Source organism: Aethalodelphis obliquidens, unplaced genomic scaffold (genome assembly GCF_003676395.1).
Source record: "Aethalodelphis obliquidens isolate GAN/ISIS:26980383/991018 unplaced genomic scaffold, ASM367639v1 scaffold12, whole genome shotgun sequence".
Classification (NCBI taxonomy): domain Eukaryota; kingdom Metazoa; phylum Chordata; class Mammalia; order Artiodactyla; family Delphinidae; genus Aethalodelphis; species Aethalodelphis obliquidens.
In genome coordinates this window covers 19,679,560-19,703,086 of record NW_020837956.1, presented here as the reverse complement: position 1 = coordinate 19,703,086, position 23,527 = coordinate 19,679,560, and the positions used below count along the sequence as shown (strand labels likewise).

Here is a 23,527-nt window from a genome sequence, read left to right as displayed (position 1 = left end):
TCACATACCATACAATTCAGCCATTTAAAGTGTACAAAGCACAGTGGCTTTTAGACTGTTCAGAGTTGTGTAGCCATCACCACTGTCCAATTTTAGAACTTTTTTTTTTAACCCCCAAACGCACTTCATACTCATTAGCAGTCACCCCGTCCACCTGCCTTGAGCCCCAAAGAACCACTAATCTACTTTCTGTCTCTATAGATTTGCCTATTCTGGACACATAAATGAAATCACAGACTGTGTGGACTTTTGTGACTGGCTTCTTTCACCTGGCATGAGTTTTCAAAGTCCATCTGTGTTGCAGCATATATCAAGTACTTCATTCCTTTGTTTGTTGAATGATATCCACTGATGTTTATACCACTTTTGTTTACCCACTTATCAGATGAAGGAGATTTGGGTTGTTTGCACTTTTTGTCTTATGAATTGTGCTTCTGTGAACATTCCTGTATGTTTTTGTGTGGACATATATTTTTATTTCACTTAGGTATATATATCTAGGAGTGCAATTGCTGGGTTATATGGTACCCTATAGTTAACATTTTGAAGACTATAGTAAGTAATTTGAATAGGGAGGGTAGTCTCTTGAATAACAGGTAAGAGGTATAATAGAGTTATACTAACCCGTCTTTCTGAAATGATTTCATATAGTTATGTTCCACTCAGTGTGGGTGTGTGTGGTTTTAACTTCTACATCTTACAAGGAAGCCTTGTGTAATAACAGGAAATAGTTGAAATATAGTGAGTGTGCTTGCCATTTATGCAGAAAAATATTGGTGACGTTTTCATTTTTAAAAATATGCTTGCTGTTAATAATTCATATTGTTTGAAACAATTTCAGAGAAACAAAACCCAACAGAAATCCTGAGACTTTGGAAAAACTTCCTTATGCCTAACCAGTCCTTGTGCAGTGTGCATCGTAAAGAATAATGTCAAGAAGTCGGCCTCTTTGTCTTTTTTGTCCTAGCTTGACAGAGTACTATTCTTCCTCCAGGCCCAGGCCTGTTTGCATCTTGATTCCTCCTGCATGTTTTAATTGATTGCCTTAGACCTCTAGGATCCCTTTCTAATGGGAAGAACGCTGAGCTGGTAACTGGAGATGGGAGGTCTTCACCTAGTTCCATCATCACTGGGTGTGCCACTGTGAGCAGAGTCAGGTCCCTCAGCTTTTCTGCTTCTCACTTTCTTCATTTGTGTAATGAGACAGTCATCTGTGAAACCAAAAGTTGTTTAAAGCTTGGTGATTTTTTTTTAATTTACCATTTTATTTATTTTATTACAATTTTTGGCCATGTCATGCGGCTTGAGGGATCTTAATTCCCTGACCAGGGATTGAACCTGGGCCATGGCAGTGAAAGCACTGAGTCCTGCTCCCTCTCTTCTTACTTTTAAAATTCATTCTTCCCTCTCCATCTAGATGCTCTGTCCTAGGAGGGCAAAGACCCTGTTAACAGTAACAAAGAATAGCCTTTGTAATACCTTGCCCGAAGATGGTTACTGTTTGCTAGTGCAAATATTGTGAGTTTTCAATTACTGCAGAATGACTCTAATTGGTCATATTCTCTGTTTAAATGAGATGATTGAAAAAACTTGATAAATTTAGGTAGATATTTTAACTTTTTTCTCTCTTTTAAAGAGTATGCTTTGACTAAAGTAGACATGGGTATAGTCAGAAATGAAAATTCTGTTTTTGGTAACTTTAATAACCTTTCTGCTAGAACTTTATCCTTATGAGACTTATATATGTATATATTATTCATGGCCTCATATTTTGTATATAAGAAGAGTGTCAGTAAACTTGCTTGCCTTCTGATAGTCTATGTACCTCCATCAGTTAGTACTTTATACTTAGACATTTTACTGTCTAGCTGTGTGTCTCTTGAAGGAAGATGCAAAACATGAGCTTAAACTTCAAGTTAATGGAGGTGAGTGCTGTAAAGTAAATTGAATGGTGGTTTTGAGTGGCCTTTGTTAGGCCAAGGATTCTTAAGGGTGCCAGTGTGGTTTTAGTTTATCTAGGGTGCTTTGTCATTCCTATCTCAGTGTATGTTTTGAGTGGTTTTTAATTTGTCTGTAAAAATTTACTTTTAGTTTAAAGTATGGCAAAGAGTAATTTGGCTAAGAGGTATGGGTTATTTCTACCTCAGCATTTAATCATTTAAAAAATATATATTTATTTATTCAGCTGCGGTGGGTCTTAGTTGGCGGCACGCAGGATCTTTGTTGCCATGTGTGAGATCTTCATTGCGGCACACGGGATTTAGTTCCCTGACCAGGGATTGAACCCAGCCCCGAGTATTGGGAGTGCGGAGTCTTAACCGCTGGACCACCAGAGAAGTCCCCATTTAATCATTTTTACTCTGATTATGGGATCATGGAACAACTGGCATTAGTAAGCTGACTCTTTTGGCTGTGCCTAAGCTGCTGCTTTTTTCCTTTCTCTTTCCCTCCCTTCCTTTTTTTCCTTCCTGTTTTCCTTTTACTATGTAAGTGGAAATGTTCTCTTTTTAAAACATTATATCAATAGAAAGGTCTATTCCTTTTTGACCACCATCCTTAGTTGCAGCCTCTTCTGTCTTCACTTAAGCAACCATAATAACATTGGCATGTATCATTCTAGACAGATTTATGTGTATTTACATTTATTTATATAAGCCATATAGCATAGGGTTTTTTGGGGGGGGAATGTGGTCCCCCCTTCCAAAAATGGTATCATATTCTTTTTCACTTAGCAATACCTCTTGGAGAGCTGTTCATTTTAAAAATATAGCTCATTCTTTCCAGCTGGGTAGTATTTCATAATGCTGAAAGTACCACGGTTTATTTAGCCCTTCCCTCATCAGTGGACATCCACGTTTCCGATTTTTGTTGTTGTCATTACAGACAAGGCTACAATGAAACATCTTTGTACTTACAATTGAGTATTTCTCAGGGGTAGACACTGAGAAAGCATTCCTGATGTTAGGCGTTCAAAATTATAATAGCTACTTATCTGTTTGCCCCCTAAAGTTTATACTCCCCTCCAGCTATGAAGACAAAGATACTACCAAATGATTTTTAGAATATCAAAGGCAAGACTTAGACATTTTTGTCAGTCTTTGAGAAGAAATGGTGTTTTGTTGTTTCACTTTTGCATTTTCCAGAAAATAGTGAGGTTGAACTTTGTTTATTGGCTTGACCATTTGTATTTTCTTCCTATAAACTGCATATATTGAATTGGATTACTTATAAAGTATCCAGTTTAAATGATAACTTTGGGGGTAAATATTGTTGAAATATACATATAGAAAAGTGCATAAACCACCAATATACAGCTCAGTGAATTTTCATAAAGTGAATACGCCATGTGTAACGAGCATCCAAATAAGAAACAGAGTGTTGTCAAAGCCCTCGAAGCCCCCTGGTGCCCCTTGCAGTTACTCTTCCTGCTCTGCACCTCCCAGGATAACTATTATCCTTCTAATATTATAAATTAGTTTCTATGCTTTTGAATGTTAGATAAATAGAATTATACAGTATATACTCTCTGCTTCTTTCTCAGTATTAACTTTTGAATACATCTTAAGTAAAAGAATTGTATCAGTGTAGAGGTCTGTGAATATTTATACAGATAATTTCTTCTCTCACTAAACTTCAATAGATAAGTAGTGTCATTTTATATAACCCCAAATGTCTGTATACAGTTCTAAGAACTCAGGGTAGACTCCTCCCCCACCAGGGAATTAACAGACTTGTTTACTGAATTACAGTTGATAGTTGAAAGTTCTTTCTTCATTTTTGGGTAGAGCTAAGGTTTGACCGTATTCTGCTCTTTAGCTGTCCTGTTGTGTTTTGTCAGAATTTGTAAACTGGTTTTATTTCTTCTGAGTGCTCTGTAACTAGAATGCTGCTTAACCTTTTACTTTCTTTTTGTATCTGGGAAAGTATTATTCTCTCGTGCTGCTTCAGGAAGAATGAAACCATATAGTTTGTCCCTTTCCTGTTATTGTCTGTTGGTTTCCCAAACAGGTGCCAGAGCACCTTTAAACATTTTCCTTTTAGCTTCCCCTGGTTGCATTATAAGTGCTTAATTGATAAGCAGAGGTGTTTTAAGTTCTGTCTTTTTGGTTTATTTTTTGTTACTTGTTTCTTTTGGCGATTTGCTTATAAAGGAGTATACTTTTTTGTCTTCAGAATACCTAGAACATAAACTGTTAAATACAGATTTCTAGTGGTTTCCTGACACTATGCTTTAGTAGAGACCTAGTTTCTTTTTTTTTTTAATTAGTAAAATGTGTAAACATAAATAAGGTCACTATAGGTGACAATGTTTAAATTTATTTGTTTATATCTGGCTGCTTTGGGTCTTTGTTGCTGTGCACAGGCTTTCTCTAGTTGTGGTTAGTGGGGACTACTCTTCGTTGCGGTACCCGGGCTTCTCACTGTGGTGGCTTCTCTTGTTGTGGAGCACGGGCTCTGGGCGCACGGGCTTCAGTAGTTGCGGTTTGCGGGCTCAGTAGTTGTGGTTCACGGGCTTAGTTGCTCCGCGGCATGTGGGATCTTCATGGATCAGGGATCGAACCCGTGGCCCCTGCATTCGCAGGGGGATTCTTAACCACTGGGCCACAGGGAAGTCCTAAATTTATTTTTAATTAATAGTCTGCTTCCTAAAAGAATTTAAAGTGATTTACAATGAAAGACATATGGCAATAATGCCAATAAGAATAAAAATATAAGATTGTAAGAGGAGAAACAGATAATAATAACATAATCTTTGCTTCTAAAATTGGATGTTAAATTTAGCTTTGAGCCTCTGTCTTTCGGGACTTGAAAGGAAAACAAATACAGTTGTCATTGGGGAATAAAGAAGCACACCATTTCATCAGTCGACAGATGTGTTTATGTTATTAAATTCCAAAAAATGAAGACATGTTCATTAAAATCAGGTCATGCAAATTAACATGCATCCAGGGATTTAAAAATGTATTGGTGGATTTAAAAGAAATTAATCAGCTTATAAACATTTCACTTATGTTTGCGAAAAAACTAAATCAGTGCAATTGTATAAGTGAAGTATTCACCTAGTTTACAAAATTAGAACGTAAAGAGCATTTGCTTAAACTATTTAAATAGTTAACAGTTAATTTCTTTCAGTTTGTGGAATAATCTCAGTAATCAGGCTATGATTGTTTTAGCTGACTGTTAAAACGTTTTCATTTTCATTGTGAAGCGATATTTTGCAGTAACTATTATTATATATCTTATATATGCAGTGATTGACATTAGTGTTCACGCTCTCATCGTATGTACTTGATTTTGTCACTTGAATCAGGATCAACATGTTGCTTATTTATTTTGGAGCAGTCTTAGAAAAATTATAAACTTGTCCCATTTATTTGTCTCCACTGATTCCCAAGTACTGCTTTTTCTGGCAGAGTATTTGATTAGGGATTATAACAAAGAGAGATCATCCTAACCTGAATTAATGTGTTCTTAAAATTTTTATAGTTAAGATATCTTTAATTGTAAATTATATGTTTATTCTTTATAAAATTAGGTAATATAGAAATACATGAATTAACAAGTGAAAGCTGTGTTTTTTCCATTTCTACCTAGGATGTTGCTGTTGCTAATGTAGCATATAATTAGAAGAGTGTATGATATACAGTGTGTGTGCAGATTGGCAAAAATTGCCGCTGATAGAATAGTCCAAAAGTCATTGTTGGTGAACATACAAATAGTCACCATACTTAAGAAATAGAATATTACCAGTACCTTCAGAAGGCTCCTGTGTGCCCCACCACGACAGCTAGTATCCTTTTATGTTGATTGTTCTTTTACTTTAAAATTTTACCTATCTATGTATCTCTATACAATTTATTTATTTATTTATTTATTGAGAACTTGAGAAGTCAGCGTAATCTATCAAACACTGCCATCAAACACTGCTGCCATCAGATAGATGAAGGCTTCTACAGGTACAGAGTCTCTGGGTGATAGTCAGACCTCAGCTTCCCAGAGGATTCACCAGATAGATCCTTTTTTAGGGGAAGGCAGTGGGCAGGTTCATGCATAAATATGTCCTGGAAAACTACTGTGGAGGGCTCACCACAGTCAGGACTCTGCAGGTGTTGACTCTCGGGTAGGAATAATGCTTCTAAATTCACCATGCCCTCCCACCACCTCTCAGGAGTAGGTCAGAGCAGAGTACTTAGGATAGATAAAATACGTGTCATCAGCTGATCTGGCAGCTGTGTATGGAAGAGAGAACAGGAATTTTACTAGCACATGTTCAAGAAGCCAAGTACAGATTAGAATCTGTGCCAGCTTTACCTGGGCATTCTGTTCTTGGCTCAGAAAAAGATGGTTTGTTTAGCTGCAAGGATTTTGATGATACAGCTTTCAAAGAGTCTTTCTCTTGAGTCACCCTCCCCCAGTTTGTTTAGATTGGATGCCTTCTCTGTTTTATGCATGACTGTCACCCTGGGATCTCCCTTCATGATCATTTTGGAGGTTCTCACATGTGTTGGATCTCTTGTTTCCTGTATTTCAAGTCTTCCTCAGTCTTGTTTACTCTTTTGTTTTAGCAGAGCCCGTTTTCCAATAGCTTCTTGAAAAAAGATTGTATGGGAGGTAACTTTGAGACCTTGCGATAGTGTTTTTACTATCCTTACACTTGATTGAAAGAGTGACTGGATGGAATAATTTTCTTGAGAATTTTGTAGGCATTGTTCTGTTTTCATCTTGCTTCTGGTATTGCTGCCGAGTCCACATCCAGTCTAATTTTTGATCCTTTACATGTGACCCATTTTCATCCCCTCCAGAGGTTTTGTAGAATGTCCATCATTTCCTGTGTTCGGAAAGTTACAGCGACGTGCCCTGGTGAGCATTTGTTTTCATCCATTATCCTAGCTTTCAGTAGGCTCTGTTAATGTGGAGTGTCATGTCCTCCTGTTCTGGGGAGTTTCTATGAATTATTTTGTTACTGATTTCCTCCCCTCCAGTTTCTCACTACTTTCTTTTTGAGGCTTATACGATTTGCCTATGAGACCTCTATCTTGGTCCTCTAATATTCTTTCTACTTTCCATCTCTTCATCTTCTGCTTGACTTTTGGGGGGATTTCTTCAGCTTTACTGTCTAACTCTTCTGTTGAGTGTTTCATTTTTGCTAATGTTTTTACTAAACATTTGCTGTGTTTTAAACTTACAGTAGCTCTCATTCTCTGAATTCTCTGAATGTTTCCATTCTTCATTTTATTTAAAATTTTTTTCCCCACAAGTACCTACCAGATGCAGTATTTCTTGTCTTTCTGAAAATGTTAGTTTTTTTCTCCCTGAATAGTTTCTTTCAAGTATACTTTTTTCTGTTTGCTTTGGTATCTAATGTCATGTTAAAGTGTTTTCCTCAGATGTCTCATAATCTACGCACAGTAAAAAATAGAGGACTTACAAAGAAGCTTGCATACTGGTGAGGGTTATATGAACTTTGGGCTTCACTGCAGGGTGATTAGCTGGAATTTTTATTACAGCTAATAAAAAGAGAACCACCAGTGTTTCTATATTTTCATCTTTCCTCATGGTCTGGTCAGACTCCTCAGAGAAGTGTGCTCCAGTAAGTCAGCATAGAGCTGTGCTATTCATATTCAATACAGTAGCCACGTGTGGCTATTTAAATTTTTTGTTTTGTCTTGTTTTATTTATTTATTTTACATCTTTATTGGAGTATAATTGCTTTACAATGGTGTGTTAGTTTCTGCTTTATGACAAAGTGAATCAGTTATACATATACATATGTTCCCATATCTCTTCCCTCTTGCGTCTCCCTCCCTCCCACCCTCCCTATCCCACCCCTCCAGGTGGTCACAAAGCACAGAGCTGATCTCTCTGTGCTCTGCGGCTGCTTCCCACTAGCTATCTGTTTTACGTTTGGTAGTGTATATATGTCCATGCCTCTCTCCCGCTTTGTCACAGCTTACCCTTCCCCCTCCCCATATCCTCAAGTCCATTCTCTAGTAGGTCTGTGTCTTTATTCCTGTCTTACCCCTAGGTTCTTCATGACATTTTTTTTTCTTAAATTCCATATATATGTGTTAGCATATGGTATTTGTCTTTCTCTTTCTGACTTACTTCACTCTGTATGACAGACTCTAGGTCCATCCACCTCATTACAAATAGCTCAATTTCGTTTCTTTTTATGGCTGAGTAATATTCCATTGTATATATGTGCCACATCTTCTTTATCCATTCATCCGATGAGGGACACTTAGGTTGTTTCCATCTCCTGGCTATTGTAAATAGAGCTGCAGTGAACATTTTGGTACATGACTCTTTTTGAATTTTGGTTTTCTCAGGGTATATGCCCAGTAGTGGGATTGCTGGGTCATATGGTAGTTCTGTTTTTAGTTTTTTAAGGAACCTCCATACTGTTCTCCATAGTGGCTGTACCAGTTCACATTCCCACCAGCAGTCCAAGAGTGTTCCCTTTTCTCCACACCCTCTCCAGCATTTAAATTTAAATACCATTAAATTAATAATTCAGTTCTCCAGTTGAACTAGCCAAATTTCAAGGGCTCAGTGGCCACATGTAGTTAATGGCAGCCATGTTGGACAGCACAGCTGTTGAACATTTCCATCATTGCAGAAAGGTTTATTGGAGTGCACTGGACTAGGACTAAAATCTTGTTGCAGTCATTTGAAAGGTCCGTGAGGGAAGACTTTGTGGGGTCTCAGCATTCACGATTCAGTAGGTATATGGTTACTTAACCCCACAGAGCAGTTACTGCCCTCAGCTGTGTGTCCCCACAGCCCAGAAACTCTGTTTTACTTTCTCCAGATAAGACAAAGGCTGAAACAATATGCTTAACTCTTCATATTACTTTTATAACTCAGTATTTACTTTTGGCCTTTAAGTCTTACTGGTCCCAGTTCTGGATTCTCCATTGCATTTTCCAGGAATGCCCCTGGTAATAGGTTTTTTTTTTTTTTTTTTTTTTTTTGCAGTACGCGGGCCTCTCACTGTTGTGGCCTCTCCCATTGCGGAGCACAGGCTCCGGACGTGCAGGCTCAGCGGCCATGGTTCACGGGCCCAGCCGCTCCGCGGCATGTGGGATCTTCCCGGACCGGGGCACGAACCCGTGTCCCCTGCATCGGCAGGCGGACTCTCAACCACTGCGCCACCAGGGAAGCCCGGTAATAGGTTCTTTATCTCACCTCTCTCAGTATAAACAGTGTTAGGGACTTTTCATTAAGCGAACCAAGTCCCATAGTTCTTCACCTGTAAATACCACTGATATAATTAATACATTATTTTTGAGGCTTTTGTTTAAATTGGAGGAGAGTGTTTTGTAAAGTGACTATTTTAGGACACATTTGACATTATCAAGGTTTATAGCAAGGTCTTTTTTTTTTGCGGTATGCGGGCCTCTCACTGTTGTGCCCTCTCCCGTTGCGGAGCACAGGCTGCGGACGCGCAGGCTCAGTGGCCATGGCTCACGGGCCCAGCTGCTCCGCGGCACGTGGGATCCTCCCGGACCGGGGCGCGAACCCGTGTCCCCTGCATCGGCAGGCGGACTCTCAACCACTGCGCCACCAGGGAAGCCCTATAGCAAGGTCTTTTGATAATAAAACCTCCAATTTATAAATCCACTGTGGTACATGTGCGGTAAGTAGAACAGAGTAAAGGCCCATTGAGATTAGGATACTGGATAGTTGGCCAGATTATTACTACCTAAATGATTTGTGTTTTTTTTTTTTTTGCGGCATGCGGGCCCCTCACTGCTGCAGCCCCTCCCGCCGCGGAGCACAGGCTCGGGACGCGCAGGCCCAGCGGCCATGGCCCACGGGCCCAGCCGCTCCACGGCATGCAGGATCCTCCCGGACCGGGGCACGAACCTCCCAACCACTGTGCCACCAGGGAACCCCTGATTTGTTTTTTTGACACTAGTTTTGCAATATTCAAATTTCAACATTGAGTTTCATCAAAGTTACAGATTACTTACATGTCATGAACCTTTGGGTTGTTCATGAATATGAATCTGTAGGTGTTAAGTATGTAAATACCGAGAGCCTTTTGTAAAGTGCCTGGCAAATATTAGGTGCTCAAAATTTGAGGGAATTGTTCCTGACTTCCTCACCTGTGAGCATCCTGGTTAAGTGGCGTGGTCACGATCATTAGGCTGTTGAGAGGTGGAACTGGATCAGGTGCTCCTGGTTCACAGACTTCTTTGATACCAGCATCTGTCAATGCTGGATTTTTGCTGACAGTCTCATGCACCGTTTTAGAGGGCAGAGAAGCTGTTTGCTCTTAATCAGTATACAGGTTGGTTTTATTGAGTCCAGGCTTATCTACACCATGTCACTTTTGACATTTATTCTAAAACATGAGTCATACGCCTTAGGTTTTTTCCCACCCATGGTGACATGCTCAAGGTGGTATTCTTGTCTATCCTGCCCTGGGTGTGTGCACTTTGTCTTTAGGACCAGGGTCTTCTTGATTTCTTGCAGCCCCCCGATGTGTACCCTATACCTCATTAATACGTAATGAGTTACAGTTCCTTGTTTAAGCCATGCTGTTTCAAATTTCTGTGACTCTACATGTTCTTTTTGTTTGTTTTTTGTTTTAAATTTATTTATTTATTTGTTTTTATTTTTGGCTGTGTTGGGTCTTCGTTGCTGTGCGCCGGCCTTCTCTAGTTGCAGCTAGCTGGGGCTACTCTTCGTTGTGGTGCGCGGGCTTCTCATTGTCGTGGCTTCTCTTATTGTGGAGCATGGGCTCTAGGCATGCGGGCTTCAGTAGTTGTGGCTCACAGGCTCTAGAGCGCAGGCTTAGTAGTTGTGGAGCACTGGCTTAGTTGCTCTGCGGCATGTGGGATCTTCCTGGACCAGGGTTTGAACCCATGTCTCCTGCATTGGCAGGCGGATTCTTAACCACTGTGCCACCAGGGAAGCCCTACATGTTTTTTTTTATTGTCTGGAGTAATCTCTCCTCTCCCGCAATTTCTCATCCTCTAAGTGTCTAACAGCTTCTTTAATCCCTTTTAGCAGAGCTCATCTTGCCTTGCTTTGACCTATCCTTAACACCTGTTACATACCTCTATTACAGTATGTATCATACCAAACTGCAGTCGTTCCTTAGCACACTTAGCTTCCCTCCTAGGCTATGAGAGCAATGCTTGTTAATACTTGAGATCTACAGTTTAGTTCTATGTATCTGTACTCGGCAATAAAATGGCTATGCCATTTTAAAACTATGATTATTTCTTTTCCAAATGGCTTTTATTTTTTGAGAACGCTATCAGTATTATACAAAGAATGCACAGAAATATTAAATTACAGTGTTTGTGATTACCTTTGCAGTGATGTGGCCCTTACTTTAAAGGATTTTAAAAGATTAGGTGGTTCATTTACCAGTTATTTAACCAGATTTCTTTCCAGCAGAAGCTGGCAACCCCCATCCTCAGCTCTCCCCAAGTTTTTGTATGCTATATGTTAAGTACTAGGGAGTGTTAAGAAAAGACGTTAGATTTCCTCACTAAGTTCCTGTAAACTTCACTAACATTCAGAATAATTTTTGCATGAGATATTAAAAATTTGGTTTAGATTTATGACATCTTGATTTTGTATAGTGTTTAAAGTGTGTGTGTTTAATTACAAAAGAGGTATGTGCTTGAAAAAGAACATAATGTTGAATTTTAGACTGAGCATGGACTCTGACACCAAATTACCTGGATTCAAATCCCAGCTCTGCCATTTACTAGCTGTATAATCTTGAGCATATTACTTAACCACTTTGTGCCTCAGTATCCTTATATATAAAGTGTGGGGTAATGAAAATATCTACACCATGGGATTATTGTATTAAACAGGTTCACACATTTAAAGTGTATGAAACAGTGCCTGGCGTATTCTAAAAGCTTGACATAGTTTAGATGTCATTATAGTTGAAATAATCCAGACGTGTAGAATTCCCCAGATCATAAGAGCTTAATGAATATTCTATCAGATTTCATCTCACATAGCATAATCTTTTTAATTTAGTTCTTAATCTGCATACAGTAAAAATCAGTAAATATACGTTTTGTGAGCTTCAACAAATGCATAGTCTTGTAACCATCACTGCAATTGGGAAATAGAACAGTTTCCTCAACCCCTAAGACTTCCCTTGTGCTGCCCCTTCACAGTCAAATACTCCCCCTACCCCTAACCTTTTGACAACCGCTGATCTGTTCCCTCCGTATAGTTTTGCCTTTTCCAGAATGTCATATAAATGAAAACATACAGTTAAAAAGAAATCATGCCTTTTGAGCCTGGCTTCCTTCACTCAGCATAATGCATTTGACATTAACCCCAGATGCTGCATGTATCAGTCATGTTTTTTCACTGCTGAGTAGTATTCTTTTCTATGGATATATTAGAATGTGTTTATCCCCTCACCCGTGACTGACATTTGGGTTGTTTCTAGTTTTTTGCAATTATGAATAATCCTGCTGAAAACAATTGTGTGCAGGTTTGTGTGTCAACGTAAGTTTTCAATTTGTCCTGGATATTCAGTAGTGGGATTGCTGGGTTATATCGTAAATGTACATTTAATATTTTAAGAAACTGTAAAGCTGTTTTCCAAAGTGGCCATACCATTTTGCATTCCCACCAGCAACACGTGTGAGTTCTGGTTGCTCTGCATCCTTACCAGCACTTGGTTTAGCCAGTTTTTGGTTTTTTAAAATTTTATTTATTCTAAATAAGCGTGTAGTAGCATAATTCTTAACCAAGTTTTCTATCAAATCCTTGAGACTTGGAAGAAGAGAGAGAACAGGGCTAGATTAAATGCAGAGTTCATAAGGAGGGGCTGGAGAGACTGTTAGGTTTGTAAGAGCTTGGTATGTCTGTCATGTTCACTGTTGTATCCCCAAACAACTGGCACTGGGCCTGACACACAGTAGGAATCTCTTTGCATGTTTATTGAATCACTGTACACATGATTGAGAGGTTAGGGAAGAAACAGGAGTAGGATGGAAAAGTAACTTTAGATGAGACTTGGTTTGAGTAATCCCAGTATATTCACGTGACACATCTCTTAACTCTTCTGGTCCTTAGCTTCATCGCTGTAAATTGAAAAGATTCTGTTAGATGATACCTAAGCTCCTTTAACTATAATTTTTTTCCTTTTAATGACATCGAATGAGAAGTAGTTCAGTAAGTGAGGAAGAAGCATGTCAGAGCCTTTGATGGGGAAGTAGTTGTATATGGATGTAATGTGAAGTATAGCCCTTCAGGGAGTTGAGGGGTGAGTATCTAAACAGAGAGCTAGCTAATGACAGAAACGAACAGTAGATTTAAAAAAAGGTAGTTACAGGGGGGTTTTCAAATCGAGTAGTAGCATTGCAGGGATATTTTGGGGGCAGGGGCTATGAAAGGAAATAGGGGTTGAGAATACTAAATTCAGCAGCTCTTTTTAAATTATTACTTTAGACTGGAGAGAAGTGGCCTATAGTGTCTTTTAATGCAAAGAGGAGGAGCTGAGCCTCAGAGAAAGCAAAGCCAAGGCTGTGTAGCACTACAGACCATCCTGGGCCCTGTGTGAGCAAATTGTTTGGCTACTGTTTTCCAGTGTGCTTTTTCTGCACCCTCACTCCCTCAACCTGCTTCTTAGAAGTTCCGATCTAGAGTTTAGCAGAAAGCCAGTTCTTAGCAGATACTTGTTCTGTTTGTACTTTGAAGGATTTTGTGTATAACACTGTCAAGTATTGGTAGAGATTTAAAAATATACCAAATATGCAGAAAAACTTGATTCGGCGTAAGAGACTTGACCTGTTTTGTTTGTCTGACTGATATTTTTTAAAGCACCATGACATTTGAAATTTTATTTCTTTTTCCTGTTGTGATTCTTTTCAAATATTCAGAGGTCTTAATTGCTGAAATACCTTTTTTTAAAAAAATTTATTTTATTTTATTTTTGGCTGCGCTGGGTCTTCATTGCTGCGCGCGGGCTTTCTCTAGTTGCGGCAAGCGGGGTCTCCTCTTTGTTGCAGTGCGCGGGCTTCTCATTGTGGTGGCTTCTCTTGTTGCGGAGCATGGACTCTAGGTGCACTGGCTTCAGTAGTTGTGGCACGCAGGCTCAGTAGTAGTGGTGCATGGGCTTAGTTGCTCCGTGGCATGTGGGATCTTCCTGGACCAGGGCTCGAACCTGTGTCCCCCACGTTGGCAGGTGGACTCCTAACCACTGCGCAACCAGGGAAGCCCTGAAATACCTTTTTTTAATATATAAATTTTAAGGCCATTATTATTTTCATGGTTTTAATGTTTCCCACGGTTTTATTATCCTGAGGCAAACCATGTTTTTGCTCTAATAGAGTTTAGGTTGTAAAATCAAATGTTTGATTATTCATTTTAGACTGTGCTTCCAACAGTTTATTTTTAAAACATCAATATTTTGTTCATCTGGTTATGAGGACCCTCAAAAGTAATCCATTGGCAAATAATTAAGAAAGTGAGTGAGGAGTCTGACTTCTACTTAACCTTTCAGCTCATAAAGACCAAATGCCCAGAGATATTTCCTTTACGTTCTAATGTAAAGAATTAATATTTCTAGATTTAACAAATTCTTTTTTAGTGCACTCTGTAAAATTGCCATCACTTTCAGGCACAGTCACCCTTAGGAAGCTGTTCTGCAGTTCTTAGTCCATTAAATCTACTTGTTAGACCTGTAGGTTATGTAAGAGATAAAAAAAAAACGAACTCTGGAGTATTTTAAAATTTTGCATTGGATAACGTCTTGGAAAAGAAAATATACAGTTTTATGTTAATACTAATAAGCAGAACAAAAAGCAAGGCTTTTAAAACAGCTTTTTTCTTTTTTTGGGGAAGTCAGTTGAGAGTATCTCTTTTTTTTCTTTATTTCAATTTTAAAAAAAAGAGAAAAGTTGATTTATAATGTGTTAGTTTCTGCTATACAGCAGAGTGATTCAGGTATACATATATGTATTCTTTTTCATATTCTTTTCCATTATGGTTTATTACAGAATATTGACTTTAATTCCCTGTGCTATGCAGCAAGAAGTTGTTTACCTTGTTGTTGTACTGCTAATCCAAAACTCCTACCGCTTCCCTCCCCCACCCCCTTTCCCCTTTGGTAAACATAAGTTTGTTTTCTATGACTGAGTCTGTTTCTGTTTCATAAATAAGTTCATTTGTGTCATATTTTAGATTCCATGTATAAGTGATAGCATATGGTATTTGTCTTTCTCTTTCTGATTTACTTCACTTAGTATGATAATCTCTAGGTCCATCCATGTTGCTGTAAATGGCATTATTTCATTACTTTTTATGGCTGAGTAGTACTCCATTTTGTATATATAACTCATCTTCTTTGTTCATCTGTCAGTGGACATTTAGGTTGCTTCTGTGTCTTGACTGTTGTAAATAGTACTACTGTGAACACTGAGGTGCACATATCTTTTCGGATTTTGGTTTTCTCTGGATAAATGCCCAGGAGTGGGATTGCTTGATCATATGGTAGCTCTATTTTTAGTTTTTGAAGGAACCTCCATACTGTTTTCCATGATGGCTGCACCAATTTACATTCCCACCGACAGTGTAGGAAGGTTCTCTTTTCTCCACACGCTCTCCAGCATTTGTTTCAGTGGCCATTCTGACCAGTGTGAGGTACCTCATTGTAGTTTTGATTTGTATTTCTCTAATAATTAGTGATGTTGAGCATCTTTTCATGTGCCTATTGAGAATCTGTATGTCTTCTTTGGAGCAGTATTTATTTAGGTTTTCTGCCCATTTTTTGATTGGGTTGTTTTTTTGTTATTGAATTGTATGAGCTGTTTGTATATTTTGGTAATTAAGGCCTTGTCAGTCAAATTGTTGGCAGATATTTTCTCCCATTTGTAGGTTGTCTTTTCGTTTGTTTGTGGTTTCCTTTGCAATGTAAAAGCTTATAGGTTTGATTAGTTCCCATTTGTTTATTTTGCTTTTATTTCTGTTGCCTTCGGAGACTGACCTAAGGAAACATTGCTAAGTCAGGGAATGTTTTGCCTGTGTTCTCTTCTAGGAGTTTTATGGTGTCATGTCCTATATTTTATCCATTTTGAGTTTATATTTGTGTATGGTGTGAGGGTATGTTCTAACTTCATTGATTAACGTGTGGCTGTCCAGCTTTCCCAGCACCACTTGCTGAAGAGATTGTTTTTTCTCCATTGTATATTTTTGCTTGCACTGTCAAAGTTTTTTTTTTTTTTTTTTTTTGGCTGCGCCACCTGGCATGCAGAACCTTAGTTCCCCAGCCAGGGATCCAATCTGTGCCCCCTGCAGTGGAAGCACAGAGTCCTAGCCACTGGACCATCAGGGATTTCCTGTCGAAGATTAATTGACCATAGGTGTGTGGGTTTACTTCTGGGCTCTGTATTCTGTTCCATTGATAAATATATCTGTTTTGCGGGAGAGTATCCATTTCTAATGTTGACTTGTTAGACCTGTAGGTCATGTAAGAGGGCATTCAAGCTCATATTCTTTATCAGGGCCTATTCTGTAGCCCTATAATCAAAGATTATTACATGTATCATTCTGAAATTGAATTTGGACAGTTACAGTAACAAAATATATCGATTTTTTTTTGTGTCTTTCAGAATCATGGTGTCATGGAGAGGGATATACTTTATACTCACTCTGTTTTGGGGAAGCTTTTTTGGAAGCATTTTCATGCTGGGTCCCTTTTTACCTTTGATGTTTATAAACCCATCTTGGTATCGCTGGATCAACAACCGCCTTGTGGCAACCTGGCTCACGCTACCTGTGGTAAGTTAAACAGCAGAGAAAGAGACCATACCAAAGAGACCGTACCAGTGACCATACCAAAGTGGCCTAGCCTATTGATTTGTATTTTGTTAGAGTCAGATTTAGTCAAATATTAGAAGAAACATATGCGTGTTACATAAGAAGCACATTAGTGTTTGTATTTCCCCCTTTAAATGAAAGAGAGAAATGAAGTAATTCATGTCCTTGAAATAAAATATGTATTTAAGGGCTATATTCCAAAATTGAGTTTCTTCCATATTCCTAATGAATTTTATTTTCCTTCATTGGGGTATACTTTAGTAAAATGCAAAAATCTAAAGATGCAGACTGAAGAGTTTTTACATTGTTAATTTTATATTGCATTTCCGTTTATTGTATTTATTTATTTATTTCTATTTATTTATTTTATTTTTGGCTGCATTGGGTCTTTGTTGCTGCGTGCAGGTTTTCTCTGGTTGTGGCACGCGGGGGCTACTCTTCATCGTGGTGTGCGGGCTTCTCATTGCGGTGGCTTCTCTTGTTGCGGAGCACGAGCATTAGGCACATGGGCTTCAGTAGTTGTGGCATGCAGGCTCAGTAGTTGTGGTTCACAGGCTCTAGAATGCAGGCTCAGTAGTTGTGGCACACGGGCTTAGTTGCTCTGCAGCCTGTGGGATCTTGCCAGACCAGGGCTTGAACCCGTGTCCCCTGCATTGGCAGGAGGATTCTTAACCACTGCACCACCAGGGAAGCCCTATTCTATTTTATTTTGTATTTCTCATGCTTCTTTTTTTTTTTTTTTTGGTCTTATTTATTTATTTAATATACATGTATCTATTCTTTTTCAAATTCTTTTCCCATTTAGGTTATTACAGAATATTGAGCAGAGTTCCCTGTGCTATACAGTAGGTCCTTGTTGGTTATCTCTTTTAAATATAATGTATGTATATGTCAATCCCAAACTCCCAGTTTATCCTCTCCCCCCCACTCCTTCCCCTTTGGTAACCATAAGTTTGTGAGTGTGTTTCTGGATAAGTGCATTTGTATCTTTTTTTTTTTTTTAAGATTCCGCATACAAGCAATATCATCATATGATATTTGTCTTTCTCTGTCTGACTTACTTCACTTAGTATGATAATCTCCAGGTCTATCCATGTTGTTGCAAATGGCATTATTTCATTCTTTTTAATGGCAGAGTAATATTCCATTGTATGTATGTACCACATCTTTATCCATTAATCGGTCAATGGACATTAGGTTGCTTCCATGTCTTGCCTATCATAAACAGTGCTGCAATGAACATTGGGGTGCATGTATGCTTTTGAACCATAGTTTTATCCAGATATATGCCCAGGAGTGGGATTGCTGGATCATATGGTAGTTCTGTTTTTAGTTTTCTAAGGACGCTCCATACTGTTTTCCATAGTGGCTCTACAAATTTACATTCCCGCTAACAGTGTAGGAGGCTTCCATTTTCTCCACACCCTCTCCATCATTTATTGTTTGTAGACTTTTTGATGATGGCCATTCTGATCGGTGTGACGTGATATCTCATTTTAGTTTTGATTTGCATTTCTCTAATAATTAGCAATGTTGAGCATCTTTTCATGTGCCTCTTGGCCATCTTTATGTCTTCTTTGGAAAAATATTTAGGTCTTCTAACCATTTTTTGATTGGGTTGTTTGTTTTATTGATATTGAGCTGCACGAGCCGTTTGTAAATTTTGGAGATTAATCCCTTGTCAGTCGCATTGTTTGCACATATTTTCTACCATTCTGTGGGGTGTCTTTTTGTTTATGGTTTCCCCTGCCGTGAAAAAGCTTTTGAGTTTAAATAGGTCCCATTAGTTTATTTTTATTTCCATTACTCTAGCAGATGGATTGAAAAAGATCTTGCTGTATTTTATGTCAAAGAGTGTCCTTCCTATGTTTTCCACTAAGAGTTTTATAGTATCAGGTCTTTTTAGGTCTTTCATTCATTTTGAGTTTATTTTTGTGTCTGGTGTATGAGAATGTTCTAGTATCATTCTTTTACAGGTAGCTGTACAGTTTTCCCAGCCCCATTTATTGAAGAGACTGACTTTCTTCTTGTATAGTCTTTCCTCCTTTGTCGTAGACTAGTTGACCATAGATGTGTGGGTTTATTTCTGGGCTTTCCATCCTGTTCCATTGATGTATATATCTGTTTTTGTGCCAGTACCATACTGTTTTGATGACTGTAGCTTTGTAGTATAATATGAAGTCAGGGAGCCTGTTTCCTCCATCTCTGTTTTTCTTTCTCAGGATTGCTTTGGCTATTTGGGGTCTTTTGTGTCTCCATACAAATTAAAAAAAAAATTTGTTCCAGTTCTGTGGAAAATGCCATTGATAATTTGATAGGGATTACATTGAATCTGTAGATTGCCTTGAGTAGTATAGTCATTTTGACACTATTGACTCATCCAACCCAAGAACATGGTATATCCTTCTATATGTTTGTGTCTTTAATTTCTTTCATCAGTGTCTTACGGTTTTCAGAGTACAGGTCTTTTGTCTCCTTAGGTAGGTTTATTCCTCAGTATTTTATTCCTCTTGATGTGACAGTAAATGGGATTGTTTCTTCAACTTCTCTTTCTGATCTTTCATTGTTAGTGTATAGAAATGTAACAGATTTCTGTGCATTAATTTTGTATCCTGCAACTTTACCAAATTCATTGACTAGCTCTAGTAGTTTTCTGGTAGCATCTTTAGGATTCTCTATGTATAGGATCATGTCGTCTACAAACAGTGACAGTCTTACTACTTCTTTTCCAATTTGGACTGCTTTTATTTCTTTTTCTTCCCTGATTGCCATGGCTAGGACTTCCAAAACTATGTTGAATAAAAGTGGCGAGAATGGACATTGTTGTGTTCTTCCTGATCTTAGAGGAAATGCTTTCAGCTTTTCACCGTAGAGTTTGATGTTAGCTGTACATTTGTCATATGTGGCCTCTATTGTGTTGAGGTTAGTTCCTTCTATACTGACTTCTTGGAGAGTTTTTATCATAAATGGTGTTGAATTTCGTCAAGAGCTTTTTCTTCATCTGTTGAGATGATCATATGTTTTTTTTTGCGGTATGCGGGCCTCTCACTATTGTGGCCTCTCCCGTTGCGGAGCACAGGCTCTGGACGCGCAGGCTCAGCGGCCATGGCTCATGGGCCCAGCCGCTCCGCGGCATGTGGGATCTTCCTGGACCGGGGCATGAACCCGTGTCCCCTGCATCGGCAGGCGGACTCTCAACCACTGCGCCACCAGGGAAGCCCGATCATATGGTTTTAATCTTCAATTTGTTGATGTGGTGTATTACACTGATTGATTTGCAGATATTGAAAAATTCTTGCATCCTCTGGGATAAGTCCCACTTGATTGTGGTGTATGATCCTCTTAATGTATTGTTTGGATTTGTTAGTGTTTTGTTGCACGTTTTCGCATCTGTGTTCATCAGTGTTGTTGGCCTGTAATTTTCTTTTTTTGTGGTATCTTTGGTTTTGGTATCAGGGTGATGGTGGCCTCATAGAATGAGTTTGGGAGTGTTTGTTCCTCTGCATTTTTTTGGAATAGTTCAAGAAGGATAGGTGTTAACTCTTTTCTAAATGTTTGATAGAATTTTCCTATGAAGCCATCTAGTCCTGGACTTTTGTTTGTTCTAGTTTTTTAATCACAGTTTCAATTTCAGTACTTGTGACTGGTCAGTTCATAGTTTCTGATTCTTCCTGGTCAGTTCATAGTTTCTAATTCTTCCTGGTTCAGTCTTGAGAGATTGTACCTTTCTGAGAGTTTGTCCATTTCTTCCAAGGTTGCCCATTTTATTGGCATACAGTTGTTTGTAGTATAGTCTCATATGAAATTTTGTATTTCTGTGGTGTCTTTCGCAAATTCTTCTTTTTCATTTCTAATCTTACTGATTTGAGCCCTCTCTTGTTCTCTTGATGAGACTGGCTAAAGGTGTATCAATTTTGTTTATCTTTTCAATGAACCAGCTTTTAGTTTCATTGATCTTTTTTATCATTTTCTTCGTCTCTATTTCATTCATTTCTGCTCTGATCTTTATGATTTCTTTCCTTCTTCCAACTTTGGGTTTTGTTTGCTCTTCTTTCTCTAGTTGCTTTAGGTGTAAGGTTAGGTTGTTTATTTGGGATTTTTCTTGTTTCCTGGGGTAAGACTGTATTGCTATAAACTTCCGTCTTAGAACTGCTTTTGCTGTGTCCCACGGTTTTGGATCATAATGCTTTCATTTTCATTTGTCTCCAGGTATTTTTTGATTTCCTCTTTGATATCTTCAGTGAGATCCATTGGTTGTTTAGTAGCATATTGTTTAGCCACCACATGTTTGTGTTTTTTAAAGTTTTTTTTCTTGTAGTTAATTTCTAATATCATAGCGTTGTGGTCGGAAAAGATGCTTGATATGATTTCAGTTCTTTGAAATTTACCAAGGCTCACTTTGTGGCCCAGCATGTGATCAGTCCTGGAGAATGTTCCATGTGCAATTGAGAAGAATGTGTATTCTGCTGCTTTTGGATGGAATGTTTCATAAATATCACTTACGTCCATCTCCTCTAGTGTGTCTTTTAAGTCCTGTGTTTCCTTACTGATTTTCTGTCTGGATGATCTGTTCATTGTTAAAAGTGGGGTGTTAGAGTCCCCCACTATTATTATGTTACTGTCGATTTCTCCTTTTATGACTGTTAGCATTTGCCTTATATATTGAGGTGCTCCTATGTTGGGTGCATATATACTTGTAATTGTTATTTTTTCTCGGATTGATCCCTTCATCATTATGTAGTGTCCTTCTTTGTCTCTTGTAACAGTCTTTATTTTAAAGTCTTTTTGTCTGAGTATTGCTACTCCAGCTTTCTTTTGATTTCCATTTCCATGGAATACCTTCTTCCATCCCCTCTTTCAGTCTGTATGTGTCCCTAGATCTGAAGTGGGTCTCTTGTAGACAGCAAATATACGGGTCTTGTTTTTGTATCCATTCAGCCTTTGTCTTTTGGTTGAAGCATTTAACCCATTTACATTTAAGGTAATTATATGTATGTTCCTGTTACCATTTCTTTATTGTTTTGGGTTTGTCTTTGTAGGTCTGTTTCTTCTCTTGTGTTTCTTGCCTAGAGATGTTCCTTTAGCATTTGTTGTAAAGCTGGTTTGGTGGTGCTTATTAATTCTCTTAGCTTTTGCTTGTCTGTAAAGCTTTTGATTTCTCTGTTGAATATGAATGTGATCCTTGCTGGGTAGAGTAATCTTGTTTGTAGGTTTTTCCCTTTCATCACTTTAAACATATCCTGCCACTCCCTTCTGGCCTGCATAGTTTCTGCTGAAGAATCACCTGATAATCTTATGGGGATTCCCTTGTATGTTATTTGTTGCTTTTCCCTTGTTGCTTTTAATATTTTTTCTTTGTATTTAATTTTTGACAGTCTTTTGGTTGAGGTATTTAATCCATTTAAGTTTAAGGTAATTATCAATATGTATGTTCTTACTGCAATGTTGTTTTTTGTTTTTGTAGGTCTTTTTTCATCCCTTCCTCTTTTGTTCTCTTCTCTTAGGCTTTTATGACTAATTTTAGTGTTGTGTTTGGATTCCTTTTTCTTTTTTGTGTGCGTATCTCTTGTAGATTTTTGGTGTGTGTTTACCACGAGGTTTTGAATAGCACTCTTTATATAAAAAGCATTGTTTTAATTTGCTGGTCTTTTCATTTCAAATGCATTTTCAATAGCCTGTATTTGTACTGTCATCTTCTCATGATTGCTGGGTTTGATATCATATTTGTGTGTGGATGATTTCCTACCTTTACTTCATGTTTGCCTTTACCGTTGAGGTTTTCCACTCGTAATCTTCTTGTTTTTAGTTGTGGCTTTTTCTTTTCCAGCTAGAGAGGTTCCTTCAGCATTTGTTGCAAAGGTGGTCTGGTGTTGCTGAATTCTCTTAGCTTTTGTTTGTCTGTAAAGCTTTTGATTTCTGTTGCATCTGATTGAGAGCCTTGTTGGGTAGAGTATTCTTGGTTGTAGGTTCTTCTCTTTCATCACTTAAAATATTGTATATCATGTCACTCCCTTCTGACCTGCAGAGTTTCTGCTGAAAAATCAGCTGATAACCTTACAGGGTTCCCTTGTATGTTACTTGTTGCTTTTCTCTTGTTGCTTTTTTTTTTTTTCGGTACACGGGCCTCTCACTGCTGCAGCCTCTCCCGTTGCGGAGCACAGGCTCCGGACGCGCAGGCCCAGCGGCTATGGCTCACGGGCCCAGCCGCTCTGTGGCACGTGGGATCCTCCCGGACCAGGGCACGAACCCACGTCCCCTGCATCGGCAGGCGGACTCTCAACCACTGCGCCACCAGGGAAGCCCCTCTTGTTGCTTTTTATATTTTTTGTCTTTAATTTTTGTCAGTGTGATTACTATGTGTTCCTCCTTGGGCTTATCTTTGTGCTTCCTGGACTCGGGTGACTGTTTCCTTTCCCAAGTTAGGGAAGTTTTCAGATATTATCTATTCAAATATTTTCTCAGGCCCTTTCTCTCTCTCTTCTCCTTCTGGGATCCCTATAATGCAAATGTTGGTGCATTTAATATTGTCCCAGAGGCCTTTTAGACTGTTCTCATCTGTCCTCATTTCTTTTTATTCCTTTTTCTTTATTCTGTTCCACAGCAGTGATTTCCACCATTCTGTCTTCCAGCTCATTTATCTGTTATTCTGCCTCATTTATCCTGCTATTGATTCCTTGTAGCTTTTTTTTTTTTTTTTTTTTTTTTTTTTTTT

At 38.5% G+C, this 23,527-nt stretch overlaps 1 protein-coding gene across 9 annotated transcripts in view; it reads left to right on the top strand.

The window, feature by feature from the left end:
• Positions 1-23,527, top strand: part of LCLAT1 (lysocardiolipin acyltransferase 1) — a 253,581-nt gene that overhangs the window by 101,900 nt on the left and 128,154 nt on the right. For 8 of the 9 annotated variants that reach the window (XR_003434105.1, XM_027113463.1, XM_027113464.1 and 5 more), the window contains exon 2: positions 16,608-16,776. The exons of the other annotated variant lie outside the window; for it this stretch is intronic. Coding sequence is in view for 7 of the 8 variants with exons in the window: in XM_027113463.1 (XP_026969264.1) it covers positions 16,608-16,776 (169 nt within the window). In the remaining variant the exon portion in view is untranslated. The remainder of the gene's footprint in view (positions 1-16,607; positions 16,777-23,527) is intronic. 9 annotated transcript variants of the gene reach the window in all.